This window comes from Lissotriton helveticus, chromosome 1_1, assembly GCF_964261635.1.
Source record: "Lissotriton helveticus chromosome 1_1, aLisHel1.1, whole genome shotgun sequence".
NCBI classification, from domain to species: Eukaryota; Metazoa; Chordata; class Amphibia; order Caudata; family Salamandridae; genus Lissotriton; species Lissotriton helveticus.
In genome coordinates, this window is record NC_136057.1 from 1,013,551,966 (window position 1) to 1,013,575,923 (window position 23,958).

The 23,958-nt window shown below is 44.7% G+C and overlaps 1 protein-coding gene across 2 annotated transcripts in view; it reads left to right on the forward strand.

Annotated features, from left to right (window-relative positions):
* Nucleotides 1-23,958, forward strand: part of SND1 (staphylococcal nuclease and tudor domain containing 1) — a 2,092,018-nt gene that overhangs the window by 699,149 nt on the left and 1,368,911 nt on the right. For both annotated transcript variants that reach the window (XM_078677758.1, XM_078677762.1), the window contains exon 13: nt 11,842-11,952. In XM_078677758.1, coding sequence (XP_078533884.1) covers nt 11,842-11,952 — 111 coding nt within the window. The remainder of the gene's footprint in view (nt 1-11,841; nt 11,953-23,958) is intronic.

Sequence of the window (23,958 nt, forward strand, 5' to 3'; positions counted from 1 at the left end):
GTGGCCATCTATGGAAACCTACCAAACCCACACCTTTCTCAAAAGTAGACACCCTGGGGATTGCCCGCCCTCTATCAAACCGAGTTTTTAGAGGGCGAGTACTGGCCAATGATGAAGCATGACACCAGGTGGTGTGTTAGGCCAGTCCTAAACTTTTTGTGAGATGTCCACACTCACATACACAACACTCCTGGCACCTTTTAGGTCATTCTGATGGGAGCGGTCTTATTTATGTATAACATTTTGTGCTTAGGGCTGGCTGGCCCCTATCGCCCTGTTGTGCCTCTAGTTCCCTTCCCCAGTAGCATCTGGGGCTAGTGTGGCTTCATCAAGACTTCAAAATTCCCTATCATAAAACTAGGTTTTACAAAGAGGGGTACCTGTTTTTTTGGCCCCAGGCTCGCGGCCATCTAGGGAAACCTACCAAACCCACACATTTCTGAAAACTAGACACCCTGGGGAGTCCAGTGAAGTATGACTTGCGTGGATCCTCCGTTTTCTTACCCAGAATCCCTTGCAAACCTTAAATTTAGCTATAAAAATCACCTTTTCCACATATTTCTGTGTGGAATCACTGTGCCGGCACAAATGTCCTACCAGAGGTTTCAGAGTAGGGAAACGTTGGGGGAATCCACACAAGCCATACCTCCCTGGACTCCCCCGGGTCTCTAGTTTTCATAAATGTTTGGGTTTGGTAGCTTTCCCTAGATGGTCACCAAGCCCTGGACCAAAAACTCATGTTAACCCGCTTTGCAAAACCAGATTGTTTTGTGATAGGTAATTTTGATGTCTCCACAATACGTTTTGGGCCCTTGCCTGTCATGGGTACTTGACACACCCACAAGAGTGAGGTATCATTTTTATCGGGAGACCTGAGGGAACGCTGGGTGGTAGGAAATTTGTGTCCGCCTGGTGGTCCTACAACTTTTCCACACAAAAACTTGAGCAAACTTTGATTTTTTTCAGCAGAATTTGAGGTTTGCAGGGGATTCTGTGCAGGGAAACGTTGATGGATCCCCGCAAGCCTTACCTCCCTCGACTCCAACGGGTCTCTAGTCTTCAGAAATGTGTGGTTTTGGTAGGTTTCTTGAGAAGGATGCTGACCCCGGGACCAAAAACTGAGATGCCCCCTATGTATCCGAAAACAACCTGGTTTTGCAAGGAGGGTCACATGAGTTTGGGCCCGGGCTTAGCGGTCGTCTAGGGAAACCTACCAAACCCACACATTTCTGAAAACTAGACACCCGGAGGAGTCCAGAGAGGTATGGCTTGCGTGGATCACCCAACGTTTCCCTCCCAGAATCCCCTGCAAAACTCAAATTTAGCTGAAAACCATCACTTTTTCCTCATTTTTCTGGGTGGAAAAGTTGTGGGATCACAGGGCTGACCCTACCACCTCCCCCCCCCCCCCAGGTCTCCTGATTTAAAAAAAAAAATCCCTGGCTTCTATTGGGCTTTCAAGCCCCCCCCCCCCCCCCCCCCACCACCAGGGGTCAGATTGGGGAAAACTGCCTCAGTCTGCCCCCCAGGGGGTGCAGAAAGACTAGAATTTGTCAGGGGGCCTTCTTGCACCCCCCCCCCCTCGGGTGCCAGATTGGGGGCTACTGCCCCCCAGGTTGTGCAGAAAGACTGTATTTCCCAAAAGTATTGGGGGAGCTAAGGCCCTTGCCCAAGGAGCCTTCCCCCCCCCCCCCCCCCCGCCCCCCCCTCCCTGGTGTCTAGTGAGTGGATCCCTGCTTGGGGATCGACCTCCTGTGTGAGCCCCAAGTTTTGATCCAATGGAAGGGGAGATTCACCCCTTTCAAATGATACCCCACCCGTCTTTCTACGTGCTTGGGGGGGTTTAAATAGTCCCCTGAGCACATAGAAAATGAAACAAAAATGAGCCTAAAGGCTCATTTCAGTTTTGGTTTCTATGAAATGACGTCTGTGCGCTGATCGTCATTTCACAGAAACCAGGCGAGTGCTTCAGGAGCAGAGGAAGCTCTTCTCCAGCTCCTGAGGCTGTTGGGGAGGAAAGGAAATCCCTCTGGTGCCATGTACGCAGGACGCGGGAGCCGTCCTGCGCACACGAGCACTGTGCGCACGTCGGGGTTAAGATCCAATATTTGTGTCAAGTGATATTTAGCTCCCACTGTTTTGTTTTCTCATAAGTGTTACTTAGAAGCTATCTTACATCAAGAATTATCTGTATCCACAGTGTTAGGCAGAGTCATTAAATGGAGGTAGAAAACTAGCTGCTGAGTTATAGTGACATATGTGTTTAAATCTCCTCCTCTTCTCGGTTTAATGTGTTTGATCACAGCAGAGCAACTATGGTAACCTGGCAGGTGTCTACTGGGTGTAGAGGCGGGTCAGTCTGGCTTCTTCCAGAACCTGGTGCAACTGTACCCCATGTCTAGATCCAAGATAATCAGCAGTGTAACAAGTGCCTTGAAGCCCCTGGGACTCAGTTAAAACACTGCCTGTTTCTAGAGCTGTAAGGTGCTCTTCAGTGTTTTCGCGAAGGCACTCACAAGCAAAAGGGACTAAGAGCAGGTAAGGGGAGCAGACTGGAGGTTAGTCCTTGTCCTACTAGTAACGCCTCCACACCAGTATTTAAGTGGTTGCTCATTCTCATGCTGTGCTTTTTGCTATATGGGCCATCTCATGATTTTAATACTTGTATAGCTTAGTATTGCCATTCTGGCACACATCATTAGTACATTTTTGTGGTTGCAACCACCTTCTAGCCATGCTGTTTAGTAAAGCTCCACCTTAAAAGTGTGGCAATGGACAAGGTGTCCTTTCCAATATCTGCAGCTTTTCATTTTTTTTTTATTTTGAAAGTTTTATATAGCGCGAACAAGATCTTTGCAGATATCAGAGCGCTTTACAAAGCGGGGACTACAAACATGAGGGTGCAAACAGGCCATTCAGTATAGCGCAATTGTAGATAATAAGTAGGTATATGAGGGAGCATGGTAAAGCAGGTACATTAATAAGGCAAATAATACATAAGTGTGAGCATAGACAGTCAGGTGAGTAAATAAAAAGTAATTGAGTCTACTTTTAGAATGCCATGTTCTATAGGTGTATGCAATCTTGTACAACCCTTCTTCCAATGGCACACTTTAAGCCGCTAGTGGTATATCTGATATTGTTTCCTTAGCAGGTTCTCTTTCTGCTCATAGTAGTCCTCACCTATGTATGGCAATCATTTGGCCAGTCTCTGCACAGGGTATACTTAACTAGACCTCTGGGGTCCATTGATGTTTCTAGTAGAAGCCATATTTGCATATGTAGAGAATTATCCTAGGCTTGCTGCTGGTACAGCAGGCTCACACATTACCTCTCTAGAAACAAGAGGTGGACCTGGGACTTCAAGGCACTTGTTACACTGCTGAGTATTTTATGGATCTAGACATGCGATACAGTTGCACCTTGTTCTGGTAGACACCAAAGTGTATCACTTCTACACCCAATAGACGCCGGTCAGATATATGGGAAAAAGGAAGTACAGCAGGAGTGGGAGTAAGTTTTCAAACATATGGGACTGATTAAAAAAAATATATAGTAAACTGGTTTGAAAAGGGTGTAGATTTGGGAGGAAGGGTTTGTATACAAAAAGCAGAAGGGGAAAATGAAAGTATGTTTACAAAAATGGAGTAAAGCAGGAAAGAAGAAATGGATATGTAAAGAGGAGTGTATTGGAAGGATAGGAGTAAGAGGGTTGTAATGAGTAGCAGTAAAGTGGGAGAAGAGAGTAAGGTATTTGAAATACAAACTAGTAAAAGAGTAAAGTATTACATGGGGCAAAGAAAGCAAGGAAGAGTCTTTTTTATGTATGAAAAAAAGGAATTGGGATTGGGGCGTAGCCCTCTTGGAAGGTGCAGAACCAATATGAAACCCAAATAAACCTATTCAAGAGTGGCTTTTCAGCAGGTTAGTTTCGTGAACCTGGTGAAAGACACTCTAAAAGAAAAAAAACATTTGAGAACTATGGTTTGTCAAAATTAATTTGTCAGAACCGTTTTTAGGTCTCGCTAGACGAAAGCAAAAGCGAAGCTTTTGCTGTCTATGCGAGACAACTTATGTTGTTACTTTTGGGGGAATGTGGACAGCAGACTGTCACGAGCTTTTTCTGGCAGAGATTTGATCTCGTGGGTGCGCACGCCCAGCACGGCGCCGTGCACGTCCCCTGCCACAGATTCCCTGAACACACACATGCACACGCAGGCAGGAAGGCACACACACGCGCGCACCCCTCCCTACTTCCCCCCCCACTCACCGGCACCCCCTGTCGCACACACACAGGAGCGCACCTACACACAGAGCCCCGCCGCCGCCGCATACATCGAAGCGCCCCCCCTCCCCTGCCGCCGCATACATACAAGCGCCCCCCCCCCAGCCCCACTTACTGTCATTCTAAAGTGTTGCAGCCTCCGCGGGGCTCTCCCTCGGGCATGGGAGCCCCGCGTCACCAGCACTGCTTCTCTCCGTGGGCGCGTGCGCGGGCTTCCAAAGACTGAAGTCACGCCCCATGGAAGGTTTCGGTTTCGCTGTCGGAGCTGGTTTTGCTCGTAAACTTGTGTGCCCTGTGGTGTCGTTCATGGAAGGATCGGGCACTGGCCTAAAATAATAAGAAGTATTTAACAATAGTGGAAAATCAGAATGCAGTTCAATCCTTAATGTATTTATATATGGACCTTCTGTGGAAATGAGCCTTTTTAGGGGCGGGTACACAGCACAATGTCCACGGCCACTACATTTGGGAGGACGAGCTGCTTTCGTACCCGGAGTGGATCAGCAGGAGTTACGTGGAGTTGATGAGCCTCAACGAGCACTCGCTGCAGGTGCTGTCCTGACGCAAACTGTACCTCAGCCGTGCCAAGCTCAAGGCTTCTAGCCGCACCTCGGCACTGCTCTCTGGCTTAGCCATAGTGAGTGAGGGCGGTAATGAGAAATACTGAGAGGAGGTCGCTCTTTTCCGTGTTACGGGGAACTGATATCTTTGCTACAGTGAGTATTCACATTGGATATGGGGATGGTAGAATGGTAAAATCACCAAAAATAGTAGTATTTCGGTACCGAGTTTATATTGAGGCTATGATCACATCAGGCGATATGTTCCCCCAAACAGTCTGGTTTGCGGGATCCATCCGGGATCATAACACCTTATTTCGACTTCCCTTTCAGACACAGAGTTCTTACTACATTGAAGGTCCTGAGCACCTCACAAGTTTTAAGTGCTGAGTCCTGAACCTGTGACAGAACCAATTAATGATTTGGCTACGCTTCTTCCCTCCTGGGTCTTCCCCCACATCCTCACTGTAAAACCCTATGCACTCTTAATGGCCCTAATTCTGTCAAGATGTAGTGGTGCTATTCTGAAATGGAAGTACGGCTGGAGTCTGGTATTTTATCTCCCTAAAGAGTAGGCTAGAGTAAAGGTGGCACCATCAAAATATGGCTGGAATGAGATTTATGCATGCTGTACTCCCTTAAATGGGTCATGTAGGAGTCGGAGAGAAAACAGTTCTCGGTACCCAGCCCGTATCTCTAAAAACTGCAATTGCAGGCATTCTGGAAGGTTGCTTTGATTATTGACGTCAGTTATAGGGTTTTGAAATGTATTGTGACATCGTTCACTGGATAGGTCCTTTAATCTGCCCCCTTAAACCTCCTCTTTTTTCTGTCTGTGCCCTTTTGAAGCAAATAACTTTTGACAAGCTCTTGTTGGAATCTGTATCCTGCACTCAATTCTAGCGCACTGCTTGAATAACAAGCATTTGCAATGCAATAGGTCTTGCAGCTACACGAGTTTAAGCTTATGGCAATGTAAATGACAATGTCTTTTATTTATGTTTTTAAAACGAAAGAAAAATAAAAGGCATTGTTATTTGCAATGTCAATAGCTCAAACTCGCATAAATGCGAGACCTATTGCATTGCAAATGCTTGTTCTACATGTTGTATTTTATTCGAGCGTGTACAACAGTTTTCAGTGATTCAAGGCGAATAATTAATACTAAACAAGCATAGCACAACATATTTAGTGAATGTGGTGGCAACTACTTGAAAGTGCATTTGAGGAAACGCAGTAAAAGTTTCAGCCCTGAATGTGGTAAACGAGTCTCTATTTCTGTTACAATTAATCCATTTTCAGTCTCTCTAAGTGGCCACCCCACCGCCTCACATTAGGGGAGACTCTCATAGTCGGCTAGGGCAACGGAGCCAACTGCAGACACGTCTCCATTTTCGCCTGCATCCTCAAGGTTTGCCCCTCCAGATGGTAGAGCAGCTCTAATTGGCAGAATAAGTGGTACAATTTCGCTTTCGTTTACCCATGAATTACCAGACACACATACTAGAAACTACTAAAGTGAGACAGCTTTCCTGGCACTCCAGATTTATCTTGAATGGGAGGGGGAAAGAGGTAGCCATGTGACATGCAAACAACCCCTTTAGTGCAGAGCAGCTGGATGCCTGACTGACAGATTTTTGATTGCCTATATTGCTTCTTCCAGGCAATAGGGATGCGGGTGGGGGGTTTATTGATCTGGGAGAGCAGCTGGAGGGCAGATCAAAGCTTTGAATGGCCATATTTCTTCTTCCGTAAGTACAGATCAGTCTTGGGCGATGTAACTTGTGGCACATTTGGGGAAACAGACTGAAATGTTGAAGAGCCCTAGCAGACTACAAATGTTGGGTACCAGCTTTGTGAAGCAACAAGTTGAATGAAGTGAGACTTGCTAACCTGGCCATATGCCTTTCCCTTTGAAGTAACAGGCGGAGTTAAGAACCACTCGTTACATGGACGCTGTCCTTTTTCCACTTTTGTGAATCAAGAAGGCTCTGATCTATCCAGAGAGAGGGGCTTTGATTCACACCAGTCTTATCCCATTATATTTGTAATAATACATGGAACTTGAAGTAAACTGGGTTTTTGTTGCAGTATACTGCCCACTTTTTACCTGGTATCTGGTGCAACTTGAAATAAGTGTGCTGGGTACCTGCTAACCATGTCTCCAGCACCAGTGTTCTTTCCCTAAACTGTACGTTTGTTCCACAGTTGGCAAACTCTTTGGGATCCCTTGTAAGTGGTACCCCCGATACCTAAGGCATTGAACCTAAAGAGGGTCCTTAGGGGCTGTAGCACAAATTGTGCCACCCTAAGGGACCACTCACCAAGCTCATGCAAACTGTCATTGCAGCCTGCGTGTCTTGGTACAGAGAAAACCGAAGAGTTGACATGGCCCACTTCCTGTGTGCTATGCCTGCCCGCACTACATGTGGCATACATAAGACACACATATGCAGGCATTACAGCCGTAAGGCATGTGCACTATATGCATGTGAGGGCATATCTGCGAAAGTGGATATGTCCTGGTGATAGCCTTGTTCACCCTTCGATAGTACCAGTGCACAGGGAAGCAATAACAAGTACTTGGGCTGGACACTAGTCATTATACGTTCCCCAGCTTACCTGATTGCTTCGCTGGCCAAGGTGTTTTGGTACCAAAAACCTAGTCTTAATAAACCGAAACTGATGCCAGTGCTGGATGTATTAATGGGTGCCCCCTGAAAACCTACAGACATGTACAGATTTCTGACCTACTGAGGTGAGAGCCTTCTTTCTCAGAGGACAGGATCAAAGCCTGCTCTGAGTGGAGGTGTTCACACCTCCTCCAAGCAGGATTGCCGTTCCAGGGTGGGAAGCTTCAAAGGCCCTACCAACTTTGTTACCCCGGGCCTCTCCAAATAGTGGAGGTGCCCACCCGCCTGTCCTGGCCTCACTTTTTGGCAGCAAGGCAGCCGGGACAATTAGATTAGGAGGTGTGCCCACATTCATCCAGCACCACCCCCAGGGTGGGCCTGCTGATGTGGACCCCACTTTTCAGAATCCCCCAGCTTGTGCTTGAGAGAATTAGCCTATTCTGATCAGAGTTATGCCCACTTCCCCAGAAAGTGGTCGTATAGAGGGCGTATTCACCCTACAGGTAGGCAGCCCATTGGCTACTACCCCAGTACTCCCCTTAACTGCCCTAAATTGAGTATTTGGGTAGCACCCGCAACCTTGAACTTCAGATTCGACTGATCAACAGAAGGAGGACGAAGAAGAGTCACTGCCTGGCGAGAACTGCAGCTGAACTATAGCGAAAACCCTGCCTCCTCAATCCTCTCTCAAAAATTGCATCAGAGTGACTCGTCCTGTGAGCTGGAGAGCTACCAAAGCCTTGGGTAGCCTGCCAGCACTTAAACTGACACAGTCTCCCTTGGAGTAGAGGAGCTACTTGCCTGCATTCCGCAGGCACAGACCAGCAGAGTCCAGTCCACTGCCTTGCAGGTCCCCAGCTCAACCGACTCCTCAGACGAGTAGGAGAAGGTACTCGTGCTCTGGAAGGTCAGATCTTTCTCCCCACCAAGAGTGAAGACACCAGGACCAACCAGAACTGCATACCAACCCCCTGGGTAGCAGATGCCCTGCACCAAACACCAACCGTGAGTGTCCAGTCTGGCCTTCCACAGCTCCAGGACCAAGCAGCCATCAAGGGATGTCCGTATCACTAAGACCCACTTCGAGAGTGCCCATCTGCCCTGATTTCTCCTTTTACAGCTGTCTGTCTAAAACAGTGAGGTACATCTTTGTGGCCCAGCCGACTAAACCACTCTGTTCCCGAGCCCTCTAGCCTGGGTCCTGATGAACCGGCAGCACCCCCGTGCTCCAAGACTCCTTATGACCTGGCCCCTCGTTTGGGAGTCCTCAGACTTACCCGCTTGCCCCGCATGCAGCCTCTTTTCAGCCCCCCCCCTCTTTTCTGTAGCACCACAGCTACCAGTCTCACTAGCACCCTTCTCCTAGCAGAATCTGGGGGTTACCAAAGAACTGCTGGTAGTAACTTTGAAAGTTGGCCCATTACTATTCCAATTCCTGAAGGTGAACCCCTGAAACGGGCTGTACCTACCTTATATACGTCTTTGACTTTTCCTCCCATATGATTGCATTGTGCGTAAAAGTTACAGGTCTGAAACGTTTGCTTACCTGAACATAATTGTATCGAAAAATGAACTTACCTTGAAACAAAGTTCTTGAGTTTGAAATATATATACAAAGAATTATTGTTATAAAATTGGTCTCAGATGTATTTTGAGTGCATGTCTCATTTATTGCCTCTGATTACAACAAATGCTCAGCACTGCCGTCTGATAAGCCTAACTGCTCGCCCATACTACCACAAAAGAGAGCATAAGTATATCTACTTTATCCTCTGAAAACCAATTGGGGACCCACTGGACTCTGCACCGTTTACTTTGTTTTAGTACACTATAGAGAGCCAGCTTACTACAGAACTGAACTACAAATCACTTTGCATTATCCTGGTGGCAGCAAACACTCTGAATGTATTTTCTGGTGGGATCATTGCTTCTCCTAAACAATGTATAGCCCAACCTTATTTTGCAGAGAAGCTTTTACATTGGAAAAACACTGGTGATGAGGCACTCTAGAAATAAGGGTTTTCCAGTGGGAACTTTGTTTATTGTATTTAATTGCTTCATTAAGCCAGACGAAGCCTCTTCACTGGTCATCAAATATTTGATGAAACGACTTGTTAGTCCAATTAAGTATATCAACTGTATTTTTATCAAACAAATGAATTCAGAATTCATGCCTCTCTCACAACACACTTTGTTTATGTCAAATATTAATGATCAGAAATTGCAACTAAGGTTGCATTTGAGTCCAGGTTTCTCTTCCCGCCCTCCCCCCCCTTGCAAATTTTACTTTGGCATGAACCCACACGGTAGCGGAGTGAACTTACTGAGAATGGACTTGTCCCTGCTGGTGCATTGCCATGCTGGGTAGTGTCCCCATTGAGCCATTATTAACTTGGACACCCCAGTCACCACTTATTATATAGAATATCTGATGGGGATACAAGTGCTCAAATACATTCTCCATTAAGAAGGCCCTGCTCTCGTATCTAAGATATGGACTCTGGGAGGAATGCCTAACCAGATTATTCAATAGAGTTTACTGCACACAGCAATTAAGGACCCATATTCTAAACCTGAAGATCTAAACCGAGGGAAAATGCCCATCAGAAAGATCACTCTATTACTAGAAATTGCCAGCGGAGGTTGATACTTACTATTGTGGCATTCCTAGACGGGTATTGCTCTTAGTTGCCATGTAGTTTAATGGTGGTAAGCATAACCATCTCAGGAGTGTTGAGAAGATACCGCACACCTTAGGTTCCCTCTTGGCAAGATGTAGATATGACTAAAAGGACATTGTTATGCGAGTTCTGTTAGTTGAGCTGTTGGCTGACATATTATGACCTTCATTGGCTCTGCTTTCTCTATCATGTATAGTTTTTGAGTTATTGTCCATCCTGAGAACTTCACTTGATATGCTGATGTTTAGTCCCCCCTCCCCCATTAATGTCCTTTTATCTGATGATAATGTGTATGTATGAACCGTGGACCCACAATAAAAAGCAGTTGCAGTTTCCTTTACCTCCACGTTCTTCGTAAATCCTGACACGTAAGAAAGTATCACTTTTGAGTCAACACAGAGACAATTTGATGTACCCTCAGGACTATAGACGATCATTCCCAAATCAGAGTCCATTTTTTGCCCTTTCATATCCAGGCTGGACAGCAATTGTTACTTGCAGGTTTTCTCCAGAGAGGTGAAATGGAGTCTTTAACTGGTGTCATAGGTAAGGTCCACTAAAATACCTACATAATGAAAGTAGGGCTTCACTGATCTCCAGTAGGTTGCAGTCCTAATCTACGAATATCATCACGTTTACTAGACTGTAATCAAAAGTATTTGAATCTTGCCATCTGATCAGACTTGCAGTGGCATAGCATTGCCTATGCACAGATATCCCCTGGCAACTTTCAGGGTTTTTTTCTATGCATTTTCTTCGTGAGGCTGCAGGTGCTGAAGGATTTGTGGGTAGCTGGTTGTTGCCATGCAGGAGGAGTGCTTGCTACACAGTGAGAAGGTTACATTATAACGGCGTTCTAGACCCCAGCTTAGCCTGTCACAGCAGAATCCCCCACGGGCTGGTATGCCAAAGTAAAATTGGGGCAGTATTGTTGGCGGGCTTGTTTAGGCCCGAGTGGAAGCGTGAGACTGGTAAAGGAGGTCCCCAGGTACTTGTTGATTAATGTTTACGATTTGTAAATCGCACACTTGAGTGCTACCTCACTGTTCTCGTAAAAATAGCCCACTGTCTCTACAGAGCAGCAGCCTTCAGTAAAGAGGCCGAGATCTGGTTCACCCATCTCCTTTCCAGGAGAATCTTCTGAGAACCTTCTTGCCTTCCCCTGCGTGTTTGCTCGGCAACGCTGCAGTTGGTGTATCAGTGGTCACCTGGACAGAACACATCAAACTGGTTAGAAACCATGGGATGAAAAATGAAGGCAAACCGCATTTTTGGACATCTGATGCAAACAGCTAAGGGTGTTCAGCCCTTCAAGCTGTTTACTCCGAGAGGCAGTTCCTATCTATAGTCTTTCCCCAGGTAGTAATAATAACCCACTCCCTACGCGGGGAAAAACACCTGCTTGGGGAACCTTTTCCTTGACAGCAGTGACAAGTCTAGACCCTCACCTTAGCGGCACTTACATCCTCCGTCTGATTTCAATCATCAAAGCTCATTAACTTCAGTGCACAGTCGGGCATCACCTTCCATGTCCGTTCTTGTGGAAAGTGTTTTGTTAATGCGGTGTGCCATCAAAGGTGCTTCAGTTTCCTTTTGTGTACAAGATCATTTAGGGATCTCAAATGGTGCATAAACGTGACAATAAATGTAAATAGAACTAATTATCTCTCTGTTTATTGCAGAAACATTGCAGAGGCCTTGATTAGCAAAGGACTGGCGACCGTCATTCGCTATCGGCAGGATGATGATCAGAGGTCTTCGCATTATGATGAGTTGCTCGCCGCCGAAGCTCGGTAAGTTAACCATTTAATCGGCCACATGTTGCTTCCATAGCAGTCACTTGGCTCAGTGGCTTTCCGTACCTTTCTGACGTGCTGCATCAAAATGCGTCTGTTTTGCAGCTAAACGCCCAAATGATCCTGACTCTCTGGCTGTCACTTATTGTTGCAGTAATTTTTCTTATGCTTGCATCATCTCCAAATATCCATCAACTTTGGGTCCTGTCTGAATGTGTGGGATGCCACGTTAACACTGTGCCTGCCAAGCTTCCATGATTGTACCTATGCATTTGTGAACAGTGTCTAGTAAGACTGACCTCTTTGGAGACCCAAGACATGGGTTAGTTCAATGTTTGTACGTACAGAAGTGTCCTTAAGTGAAATAGATTTGCTCTGTAGCAAAAACAGTGTGGTTTTTAGCGCACAGCTGATGTAATATATTTCTGCTTACAGGTATAGAGGAGTTAGTTTGAGCTCCAGGGCACTTACAACAGTGCCACGAAACTGGTTCTCAATAGTGATTGCTGTAGAGTTCGGTTTCCACTGGGGTTGGCCCCCTTCACCAGATTATAGATTAGTAATAAAATGGTAGGATGCCAGTGTTTCAACAAGAGACTGTCCCATTTTGGTTGGGAGTGGGAGTCCTATTTTTCCAAATGAATGTTTGAAAGTTGTGTTATTTATAGATGATTTATACACAACCTGAAAGACTGTATATCTGCTCAGGTCATGTGGTCCCGGTCTTCCTATAAAATTGAAAGTAGTGCAACAGGGTTGTTCAATGAATTTGTAGTTGAAGGTGTGCCTAAAGACCACGTTCTCTAACTTTTCTCTTAATTGTTGCTATGCAGAATGGATGAATAGGCCTATTCCAGTTATGCTCCGTAGATTCATGGTCTTTAGTCCATGTTTATGCTGGGTAGATGGGCCTGAATATAGTGGGGTAACAACTAATGAAGGTAATTGGGGATGTTTCACAAGAAGACAACCTGCTTGGTGAACGGTGCTTCGCAGGCCTACTAGTAACAGCAATCATCCAGTCCCGACGTACTACTAAGATCCTAGTCCTAACATACTGGACACACTTTAATATCAGCAAAAGAGTTTGAGGGGATTAACGTGCATATAAAGCCATCTCCTAACATCCCCGTTGCCATGGTGGGAGTCCCACGGTAACAGTAGAAATAGCAGTATTAAAACATCACCATAGACCTTCATAGAGCAGAAAACTCACTTAAGTAACCTCATTTTATTACATCCAAAGTTCAGCCAATCACAGCAAAGACCTCAGAGTTCCCTTCCCTTACAGCGCCACCATACCTCAGACTTCTTACTGCAAGCCATGTGAAAGGAGTTTGTCTAAGCTCTCAGTTTTTTTTTCTGGGAGAAATATTTAGTCCAGCTTTTGACCTATAAATTATCTTCTTCAGTCAATATCTGTCCTTAACATCATTTTGGGTTTTTTCCTGATGGAAATGTCAGATATTCATTTACAAAATGTGTGGCTTTCGTGCAAGATAAAGGCTGCACTCTGAAGACTCAGCACAAAGAATGTATTTACTGCCTCTACCCCAAGCAAAAGGCCAAGGTGTGCATAATCTGTCATGCAATCTCAGTAAAAACTCTGAAAGACAGAGAGGGCAGATTACTACTATGGCTTTGAAAGATCAAAACTAAGAATACCCTCATATCCGGGGATGAACCGGAAAGTACCTAAATAAATAACCGCAAAGACACAGAAAAGAGTACAGTTTGAGGTTTCTTCTAACCGTCTCTCAGAGGAAGCGTCTGAAGAAACTCCTAAAAAGGTGCATACGGGTCCTGAATTATACCTTTCAGAAGATTAGTCCATCTTTGGATGTCGTAGATCATCCAAAGAGTTTTTTTTCGGGCCAGAAAAATCAAGCTACAAGCCTTCGATACCTTCACTTAAGGCTCTGTCCCAAAAAGGTTCTAAATATAAATTTAGGACACAGTCGACAGACTGGACATCAACAAGGAAAACTACTTGAAAAAATTGTTGACGAAGCATGTTGAGGGTATTCTGTTGCTCACTGCTTCGACAGTATACTGGGACTCCACCATAAACACCACTTTGCATGCTCCCTTCTTTAAAGAACCCCAAAATACCTCCACCACCTCATGATCCTGCTGCGTAATCCCTTTCAGCTCTTGTTACTGATGATGTTTACTATGATGACAATCGGAAAGAAGGTGACATGTCAGAGGATGCTCTTCACTATGTTGGTTTGAAATAACTATGTAGCACTGTTGTTCGCTCCTGTTACTCTGCCAACTAGGATTTCATTCCTGGATGACATTGGAGGTCTGAACGCATTGTTAAAAAAGCAGTCCTAAAGATTTGACTTGCCAATCTCCATGAAGCCGTTGGACTGTGTTCATTATTTCGAAGAATCTGCTTGGAAATCTGCAAAGGCCATCCCTATTGTTGATTTCATTTGGGCGGAGAGTACAGCAACTGTATTTGTGGTTGCTCCAGATGATTCTCCTTCATATCTCATGGTTAACCAGACTCTAATAATGCAGGCAGCCCAGAGGAGATTACGAAATCAACTTGCACCCTGTTCAACTACAACTGACAGGGAGGGTAAAAGGTGGAAACAATTTAGGCAAAAGAACCCCGGTCATGGCTTCAACTACAGTAATAGTGTTCAACTCTTTTGCGATTCTCTACAGATATGATAAACAGATTTTGTTGGATTACGGCTTTAGCCTTCATCTTTTACCAGAGGACAAGTGGAATGAAGCCATGGTAGTTTTGCATGAAGGTGAAAGAACATATTTTGATATCATTGACATGGAAGTGGACATAGCTGTTGCTGGATTCAGGCAAATCGCTGGTGCAGCAGTCTTAAGGGAAGGATGGTTTAAATTGACTCAATCTGAAGCAACAAAGCATTAAAAATCCAAATGGAAAAACATTGTTGTCAGATAACCATATTCACCGTATGTAATCTTTACCCCAGCAAATTCATCTGTGTTTATTACACTTAGTGTGTGGAGGTATCTCTCACGCTTCCGTCAAAGTCCATTTATTGGCAATATCCCACTTCAGAAGATTCACTGTGACTAAACAAAACTATTAAATAATACCTTAAAGGTTACTACAGAGTGTATCCTTTGATTACAAATCTTAACATTTATGGCAGCTGAACACAGGCCTTTCCCTTTTAATAAAACACCCTTTTGCACCTACGGACAAGGCAGAAATAAAATATATATCCTGCAAAATAGCTTTATTATTGGCTCTAACCTCCGGAGGAAAGGGTTGGAGAAATCCAGGCTTTTACCATTAAAGCCATACATGCAGTTTTGTGACCAGTCATACTACAGACGAATCCATTGTTCATTCCAAAAGTACCATCAGACGTTCCTGTTAATGAACCAATGGTATTATAGACATGTTTTCAAGACCCTAAAGTGGAGAGGAGAGAGCACCTCAATCTCTTGCTGTAAGATGTCTCAGCTTTTACATTGAAAGAACAAAACTATTCAGAAAATCCGATCGTTTGGTAGCATATGGTCCCCTTATGAAAGGACATGGTATATCTCCAAGCATAGACTGATACTCTGGATGTCTGTGGCCATAGTTTTCTGCCACCAGAAGACAGGTCATCCATTAGATGGCAGAGGTAAAATGCATTCCATAAAGTGTCCATAACCACTACCCTATTTGCTGGAGGACCCATGTCTGACATCTGCAGGCCAGCTACCTGGAATAAAAGACATACACTTAGTTGATATTGTCTTGACTCTACAGTATGAAACAACTCAGTAGTGTGGGACAGGTAGTTCCTAGTCCTCTCTTCCATTAAAGTGAGCCTATTCCTCCTTTCCAGTTTCTCAACATTCTACTACTTGTAATTCTGTGTGACTAACTACGGCTTGCTATTCTGATTCGAGCCTATGAATCTACAAAAAATCCAATACTGGAGAAAAGACAAATTACCTGTAGACTGTAGCTCTCCAGTAGTAGTATCTTAGATTCACAAGCAACCTACTATCCGCCCAGTTCAGACTCACCCATAAAGCACCTTACTTTCACACTTGTGCTAAGAAATCTGATGTACGGGTGCCACTGAACGTTGTGGTCACTAAGCTATCATCTGATTAACTGAAGTTTAGTTATTTTCAAATTATGTGAATAGGCTAACAATAGAGCGGTTTTAGGCTTTATTAAGCTAGATTTAGCAATTGTACTGCTTACTACAATTACAGGGAGATTACCAGCGTAATGACTGGGATGATTCAACCATGTGTATCTATGAAAGATACTAATACTAGATAACTACAGTCCACAGGTAAGTAACTTGTTTTTCTCTTGAGATAGCGAACAGCTTATACAGTTACAACTGCTTGTACAGATTGATGTTTTTCGCTTAATGCTTACAAGATGAAATTGTGATCCTCTGTGTGTTGTCTATCTATTAATTTGAGCAAGAAACGTATAAAAAATTGTCCAGAATTAAAGTAAAATGGAAAGCCTACTGCATATGTACCACATCACCATGATTTCCAAGAATGACTTTGATGTACTGGATCTCAATCGCTGTCAATTTGCCTCATGGGATATGAGTGGAAGCTAACTCTCTTTCTGCACATGCTAACCATTTACGTATTAAAAAAATCTCTTGCACCTGTAGTGGTTTTGTTGCTCCTGATTTCAGAAGGCGGCTTGTATCCAACAAACTTAAGTGACTTCGTTGCACCATGTGCCTCATTTGTGCCTCCATTTCACGAGGGTCATATTTTCATGCAATAGTAAGTGCGGAGTGATAAAATGGGGTCCTTGGGAGTTCACCTGCGTGCAGTTAGATGTCTCTGACAAGACTGATGGCTCCCATGTGTTCATTTTTGGCTTCAGCTCTGTACTGTTTGATTAATACGAGCTTGTTTAGATGTGCTCCCTAGAAGTTTTACTCTCATATGTGTTTTTTAACGTGTGAGCTTTTGAGAGTCTGGTGTTAAAGTTGAGTGCCTCTTTCTACGAGGAGCTCTAAATGCATGGTGGAACGCCTCAGTCAGTGGTGTTGTGAGTCTTCATTCAGCCTTTACTGTGGGGTGTATCGGCCTTGTATGGTAGTTCACACAAGAGTAAAGCACATAGGGAAAACTGTAGTGCAATCGTCAATATTTGAATCATAATGCTTCCAAATCATAACACTCCTTATATTCTTACAGACAGGAAGGTTTTCGTGCAGTCCCCGTATTTAAAGAACAGTGTCCTTGGATGGCAATGCGAGGGATTAATTGTTGGGGGCCCATGAGCACTATGCAGGAAGTATAGCATATGAGAATCACCTGAGAGGGTATCCAGGCACTTTGGCAAGGTTTGTAGATGTGGGGTTCAGAGATGCTTATATGAAGAGCCAGGTCTTCAGCTTTTTGTAGAATTCAGTAAGTGAGGAGGAGACTCTGATGTTTTAAGGGTGGTCGTTCCATGTCTTGGGTGCGATAAATGAGCGACCTCCAGTTTTGCTTTTGTAAATGCTGGGAGTGTGTGAGAGTGAGGCAGAGCATAGGGGTCTGGTGGGTTGGTGAAAGTGTATGCAGCTCGTCAGGTATTCTAGTGTTGTGGAGGGCTTTGCATATTTTCATGAGAAGTTTGAGTTGGCTGCACATGAGAATGGGGAGCCAGTGAACCTTCCTTAGGTGCTATGTATTTGTTGGCACATGTAGTTTTCACAGGTGCTCAATCGAGTTGGTGGTTGCTGGCACTGGTTTCAAGTATTCAGTGATGGTGCAGAAAACCATGGCTTTGAGAGCATTGAGATTGGTTAAAGTCCTTTGTTGATGCTTCTGCTATGGTGATAGAATATTGTGAATGGTTTGCGATTTGGTCATGTTAATGAAGTCAACAGATGCTTTGGGGTATTCGGTTTGGCACAATTTTTTTTATGTTCGAGGCATGTGAGCTGTAGATCACATGCTCTGCAAACTCATGCCATCTAGTGGTGGGTCCGGATGTTTGCAAGTTGTTTTCTTCAAAGAAGTCTTCAGTCACGAGGTAAGGTGACTCATCCTTTCGGTGATATTGCGCATGGTCATCAACTCCATAGTTAGATTGTTTTGCCGCAGTGGGTGAGAACGGAGGTAGTAAGTGTAGAATAAAATGTCCATGCATATGTAGATGAATAATAAACTGCAACAGGTATAGGTACCCGGGGTGGCTGCTGATGGGCGCATGTGAATCTACAGTTCTACATGCCAAGAACAGATCCTTACTGGGTAAGTAGCATTTTCTGTTTGAGGCATGTGAGCTGTAGATCACATGCTTTGCATAGACTATACAGCAGTATTCTCCCAAAGCTTTGGCTAACCTGTAGCTGTTGTAGTTGTTTGAAAGTGTTCTGAGAACTACCTGGTCTACATTAGCTCTTAGTCTCGCTAACACATCTACACAATACTGCTTGGTGAATGTGTGCGGTGTAGACCATGTTGCAGCTTTACAGATGTCGGCTATGGGGATTTTTCCTAAGAAAGCCATTGTAGCCCCTAGTTTACGGGTGTCATGCACTCTACGGGTATTGGTAAAGTCCTCTTTGCTTTTGCATAGCATGTTTGGATACATTTAACAATCCACCAAGCAATACCCAATTTAGACATAGGAGTGCCTTTTGTGGTGGAGCAAAAGCCACAAAGAGGAGTTTAGTTTGATGAAATGGTTTTGTCCTTTCTATGTAATACAATAAGGCTTGTCTAAAGTGTGCACAGCCCATTCTGCCACTGAATCTGGTTGAGGAAAGAACACAGGCAACTCAACAGATTGATTGATGTGAAAGTCAGATCCTACTTTGGGTAGGAAGTCCTCCTGTGACTACTATAGCAGTGAGGTCATCAGCTCCCTATTGAATTTGTTTTAAGGTGTCCTCTTTTAATAGGTTGAGGGAAGAGGGAGGTACCTGCAAGGCTGGACTATCTGAAAGTCTTAAGTTGCCAGCTATATGTGGCAGTTCTCCTTATCTATTTGGCGTCTGTCCCTCTTGTCATTGAGGTTTTGAACCCCTGAGTGGTTGATTTGATGAGTGAATTATTGACACTTTACGGAAATGTCCTAGTCTTCCCATCTTTTGGGTTTCATGGAGATTTGGATTATGCTTTTGCCCAATGTGAAGTAGATGGTTTTTCAGACTTTTCAAATTCCTTCCTTCCTTTTCTGTTAGATTATTATTAGTCAGCCCTTTGCATGAAATATCAGGTTTGTTATTACTTCAGCTTTGACAGCTACACTGTGTTCCCAGTCCTCGGTGTGTACTTGATGGAATCTGTAGTCACTGCTCCATTTGCAGAATTGGATGTGAAATGTGGTGGAAACCTGGCAAATCCCATTCATTTAGACATGCATGGTCTTAAACTTGCGGGCAGGGTTCTTCCCCTCTTCTCTTCCTCTGGCTCCATTCAAATGAACACCTTTAGTGAATAGTCTGATTCAAAATGCCCACAGTGTGATTTTCAACAAATTATTTACAACCCATCTTTTGCTTTTTGTAAAAATTGACCATATTGTGCAAAAGGCTGTCATATATAGATGGAGGCAAATTCTGGGCAGTTTCAAGGCCTGCAGAGTTTAAAGTGCAGCTGGTATGTGACTGGATCGGCACTACATAGCTTAGATGCTGAGCCCCTTAGTCCTCCTTGTTGAATGTCCTTAGATGCTGCCAATTTTAGTGGGCTCGCTGTTTGTCTTTCAGAAGGGTAAATTCTCCGGTATCCAATCTTGGGCGACATGGCACTGGACGCGATTCTTGCATTTCAAAGTAATCATTGAAGGTGGTTTTGATGAGTTATTGTTACCAGGGCAACTTGCAATAAAACGTGTATCCTCTTTTATGACATTAATTGCGCTACATCATAATGAGTTTGTGCCATTGACAGGGCCATTATAGAGTCACAGTGGTTACCCAACCGGAAGATGAGAGCAGAAATGGATGGCAGTGAAAGTTCACAAATGTTTAAAGAACGGCAGGAGGGAGGGGCCAGCGGAAAGGAGACCTGCCTGAGATAAATGAGCTATTAAAATGCCATTAGGCTTGCTGTTCGCTGTATCTATTCAATCAACATTGCAAGGTGATCTGGATAGGGCCCTGGCCTGGTGGGCCAACAGGGCTGCTGTGTGATTAAGCATCCTGCCTGCAGTGCATTTGTCCTGAGGTGCCTGCTAATGGCATATCCGCTGTACATCCATTGGGATGATAATGCAATGTCTAATATTTCATTGCTGGCATTAAACGCTACATTGGATATATGATTTGGAAAAGACCTTGGGCTGGAAGACTCAACTTTTGGGCCGGAGTGTTCTGTTTTGAACCCATACAGTTGTCAAATGAGGAGGCGCGGAGCCAGCAGTACGTTTTCTAGTTTTATTCCAGCTTGTACACCCATAACCAGAAGCGTGCGGTACCTGCGAGGCACTCCAAGCAACCGAATCACGTTCCACTCCGGATCGTGGAATCACAGTTAAAACAGAGTATCCTCGCGCTACATAGGACACTCCAAACTACAACTCGTCCTTTTTTTTTTTTAAACAAAAATAAGTTGTGATTTACAAACTTAAAACCACTAATAAAAAAGAAACATAAAAACCTAAAACTACTACGAGACATTAAACCTAATAAGCTGCACAGTGAGAATATCAGGCTACAAGGTATACTCCCTGTGTTCCTGAAACATTACATAGCCATACAATCTGCATTCCATTCCATTAAAAATAAAAATATTACTTAGTCTTCAAATGGGCATGGCACCTTTCTTTGACATCATCTACTCCGCTTTTCATCATGAGGCCAATGGCACCATGCTTGCCAGCCTCCACCACATGTGTCGTGATGGAACCTGAAACACTCCCCTCTATAAACTAGGAGGAACCTTTTTATGTCCTCTGCAACCAAGTAGACAATCACCTTGTTCTTACTCCTCAAAGTTTTCTCAAGGAGACTTCCTGGGCACCAGACAGACACACCAGTGACCTCTTGTTCCACCACCCCTTGCTGCTGAGTAGCGCTGACCCTTGACTCACTTTTGTCACCTGAACAGGAGGCCTGTACTTAGACAAACCCTTCGGCTTTCTCCTGGGATAGTGAATTAGAACCCAATCATCAATTTGAAGATCCATACTCTTAAAAAAATTCCCAACATCAAATCTTTTCTTCATGGCGAGTTTTTTTAAATACATGGGACCAAACCGAGGCATTCCTGAGTCCCACATCTTTATACATATTTTTACCTTGCAACCACTCCGGGAATACATTTGTGTGCAACTGTCTTTCTCTCTAAAGAGTACAAGGAGAAACCCCAGTGGTGCTGTGTGGTGCTATACTATACTAAGGTATACGTTCGATTTGTTGGTCTCTAGTTGGCAGAGGTAGGTACCTTTGAGAAATAGGGACCCTTGCGTCTAGTCAGGGTAAGGGGATACACTCCTAAAACAACCCCTGCTCAATCCTTTGTTAGCTTGGCATGAGCAGGCAGGCTTATCTCAGAGGCAGTGTGTAAAGCATTTGTGAACACATACAGTAACCCAGTGAGAACACTACAGATGGACACCACACAAGTTGTAGTATAAAAATAAGTATTTTTATATAGACTTAACACAAGACCACAAACAACAAAAATCCACAATACTGTACTTCAAAAATGGTAGAATTAGCTCAGTTCTCTTAGGATGTAAACTGCGACACTTTGAATTCATGATACCTTTGGATGAGTAACGCTATACAACGAAAGTGTTGCAGGGAAGGTGATACGTCGGTTCCTTACACGCAAGAACGGTGATGCGTTGGGTCCCTACTGATGCGTAGGGGATGCGTCGGTTCTTTTGGGTGTGGGGAGGTGATGCTTTGGTCTCTTACTGCCCTTCCGTGGCGATGCGACCAGCAGCGCAGTGATACGATGAAGCTCCGGTGCAATAAAACAAAGATTGCGTCTTCTTCTGGATGCAACGCGATGCGTGCACGCCCAACGGTTTTGCAGCGACTCAAGGATTCTTCTGAGCTGCAACAGGCCCTGCGACACGCTTCCCAGTGATGCGGCAGCATCTGATGCAATGTCGATCCTCTTCTCCGGCGATGCAAGGCGCTTCGGCAATGTGATGCGACAGCAGCAGCGGCGGCGATACGCTTCTCCGTTGATGTGGCGGCGTCAGATGCGACATATATCCTCTTCTCTGGCGATGCGACTGCGTCTGATACGACATATCCTCTTCTCCGGCGATGCGACGACAGCGGTTGTGGTGGCGACTCAGTCTCTCAGAAAGCCCAACACAACAGCAGGCACTTCCAAAGAACTCTTGGGGAGCTGGTGGGTGAAGTCTGTTGTCCCTGAGACTTCAGCTGGAGGCAAGCTCTATCTCAAGCCCTTGGAGATCCTTCACAAGTTGAATGAAAGCAGCACAAAAGTCCTTTCTCCTCTCTTTGGCAGTCAGGCAACCACTGCAGGTGAATCCCTCATGCTTGGGGATAGTCTCTCTTCAGACTCTCTGGTAACTCTCCTCAGTAAAGGTTTCTTCTTGTTTCCCAAAAGTGATCTAAAGTTCTAAAGTTCTGGGGTCAGGGTCCCTCTTTTTTATATACAGTTTCTCTTTGTTCTCTGAAGGCAGATAGGCCTTTGCCTAGTCCAAACCAGTTCTGGTCAATTCTGGAGCACTCTGTTTACATGACTCCTTTCCCTTCACAGTGCAGGGCAGGGACATCAGATGCACCACAGGAGGTGGAGCCAGCATTGTGGAGGGAAGGCACAGCCCTATTCAGGTCCCAGGTGCAACTCCTGCCACCCATCTATATGCAGATCTCTCTATTCAGCCCTGGGCTGACTCACCATGTCTCCTGGAATCCCCCAGCCCCTGTCACTCAAACTCCAGACAAGGAATACACAACGTAGCAGAGGCAGGCTTGGATGGTTAGACAAGAAAATTCCTACTTTCTAAAAGTGGTATTTTCAAACACAGAATGTTAAAACCAACTCCACTAAAAGATGTATTTTATCATTCTGAGTTCAGGCATACTAAACTCGAATTTTTACCTAGTTCCCTGAGTCAGTTTGGATTATAAGATGTAATACTCAAACTGCCCATTATGGGCTATAGGGAACAGATAGCCTTGCAATAGTGAAAAACTAAAATGGCTGTAATTTACTATTAGGACATGCCACACACAACAGGGCATGTCCTACCTTTTGCCTACAATGCACCCTGACCTTGGGCCTGCCATAGGGGTTACTGACTAATATGCAGAAAAGGGAAGGTGTAGGGACTGGCAAGTGGGTGTATTGGCCCAGTCAACATGGCAGTACCAGACTGCACTCAGGCTCAGCAATGGCAGACCTGAGACACCCTTTACAGGCTTCTTCTGTGGGTGGCACAACCGGTGCTGCAAACTCGCCAGCAGCATTTGGTTTACAGGCCCTGGGCACACTTCGTCCACTGTACTGGGATCTGACGAGTAAACCAAACCAGCCAATCAAGGAGTCACTAATCCATACATCAATTTACAATAGGGAGAGCATATGCACTTTAGCACTGATCAGCAGTGGTAAAGTGTCCAGAGTCATAAAACAGCCAACAACAGGTTAGAAAAAAATACAGGAGGAAGGCAAAAAGTTCTGGGATGACCCTGCAAAAAGGGCCAAGTCCAACAGTATACACGATACCTTAGTGTCAACGAACTCTCTCACATTCTGCCCTGACAAAAGTGCCATCTTTATCCCTTCTTTCACTATTTTATTCGCCATCTCAACTAAATCGTTCAAGGACTGGGACTACAAGTCAACCTTGACACGCTTTAGCATCAACAGCCAAAAATGTGCACATCTTGTGAGAGATAAAATGTGTGCCATTGTCTATGTCAATCAGCGTGGGTGAGCCTCAATTGCAAAGACCTGCTTCATAAATGTTATTGCGTTGTCTGTACTGGGAGCATCACAAGACATGCAATATGTCCATTTGGAGGGATAATCAATTAACAAAATCAGGTCCCTGATGTTGTTTGCTAACACCTCATAAGCCCA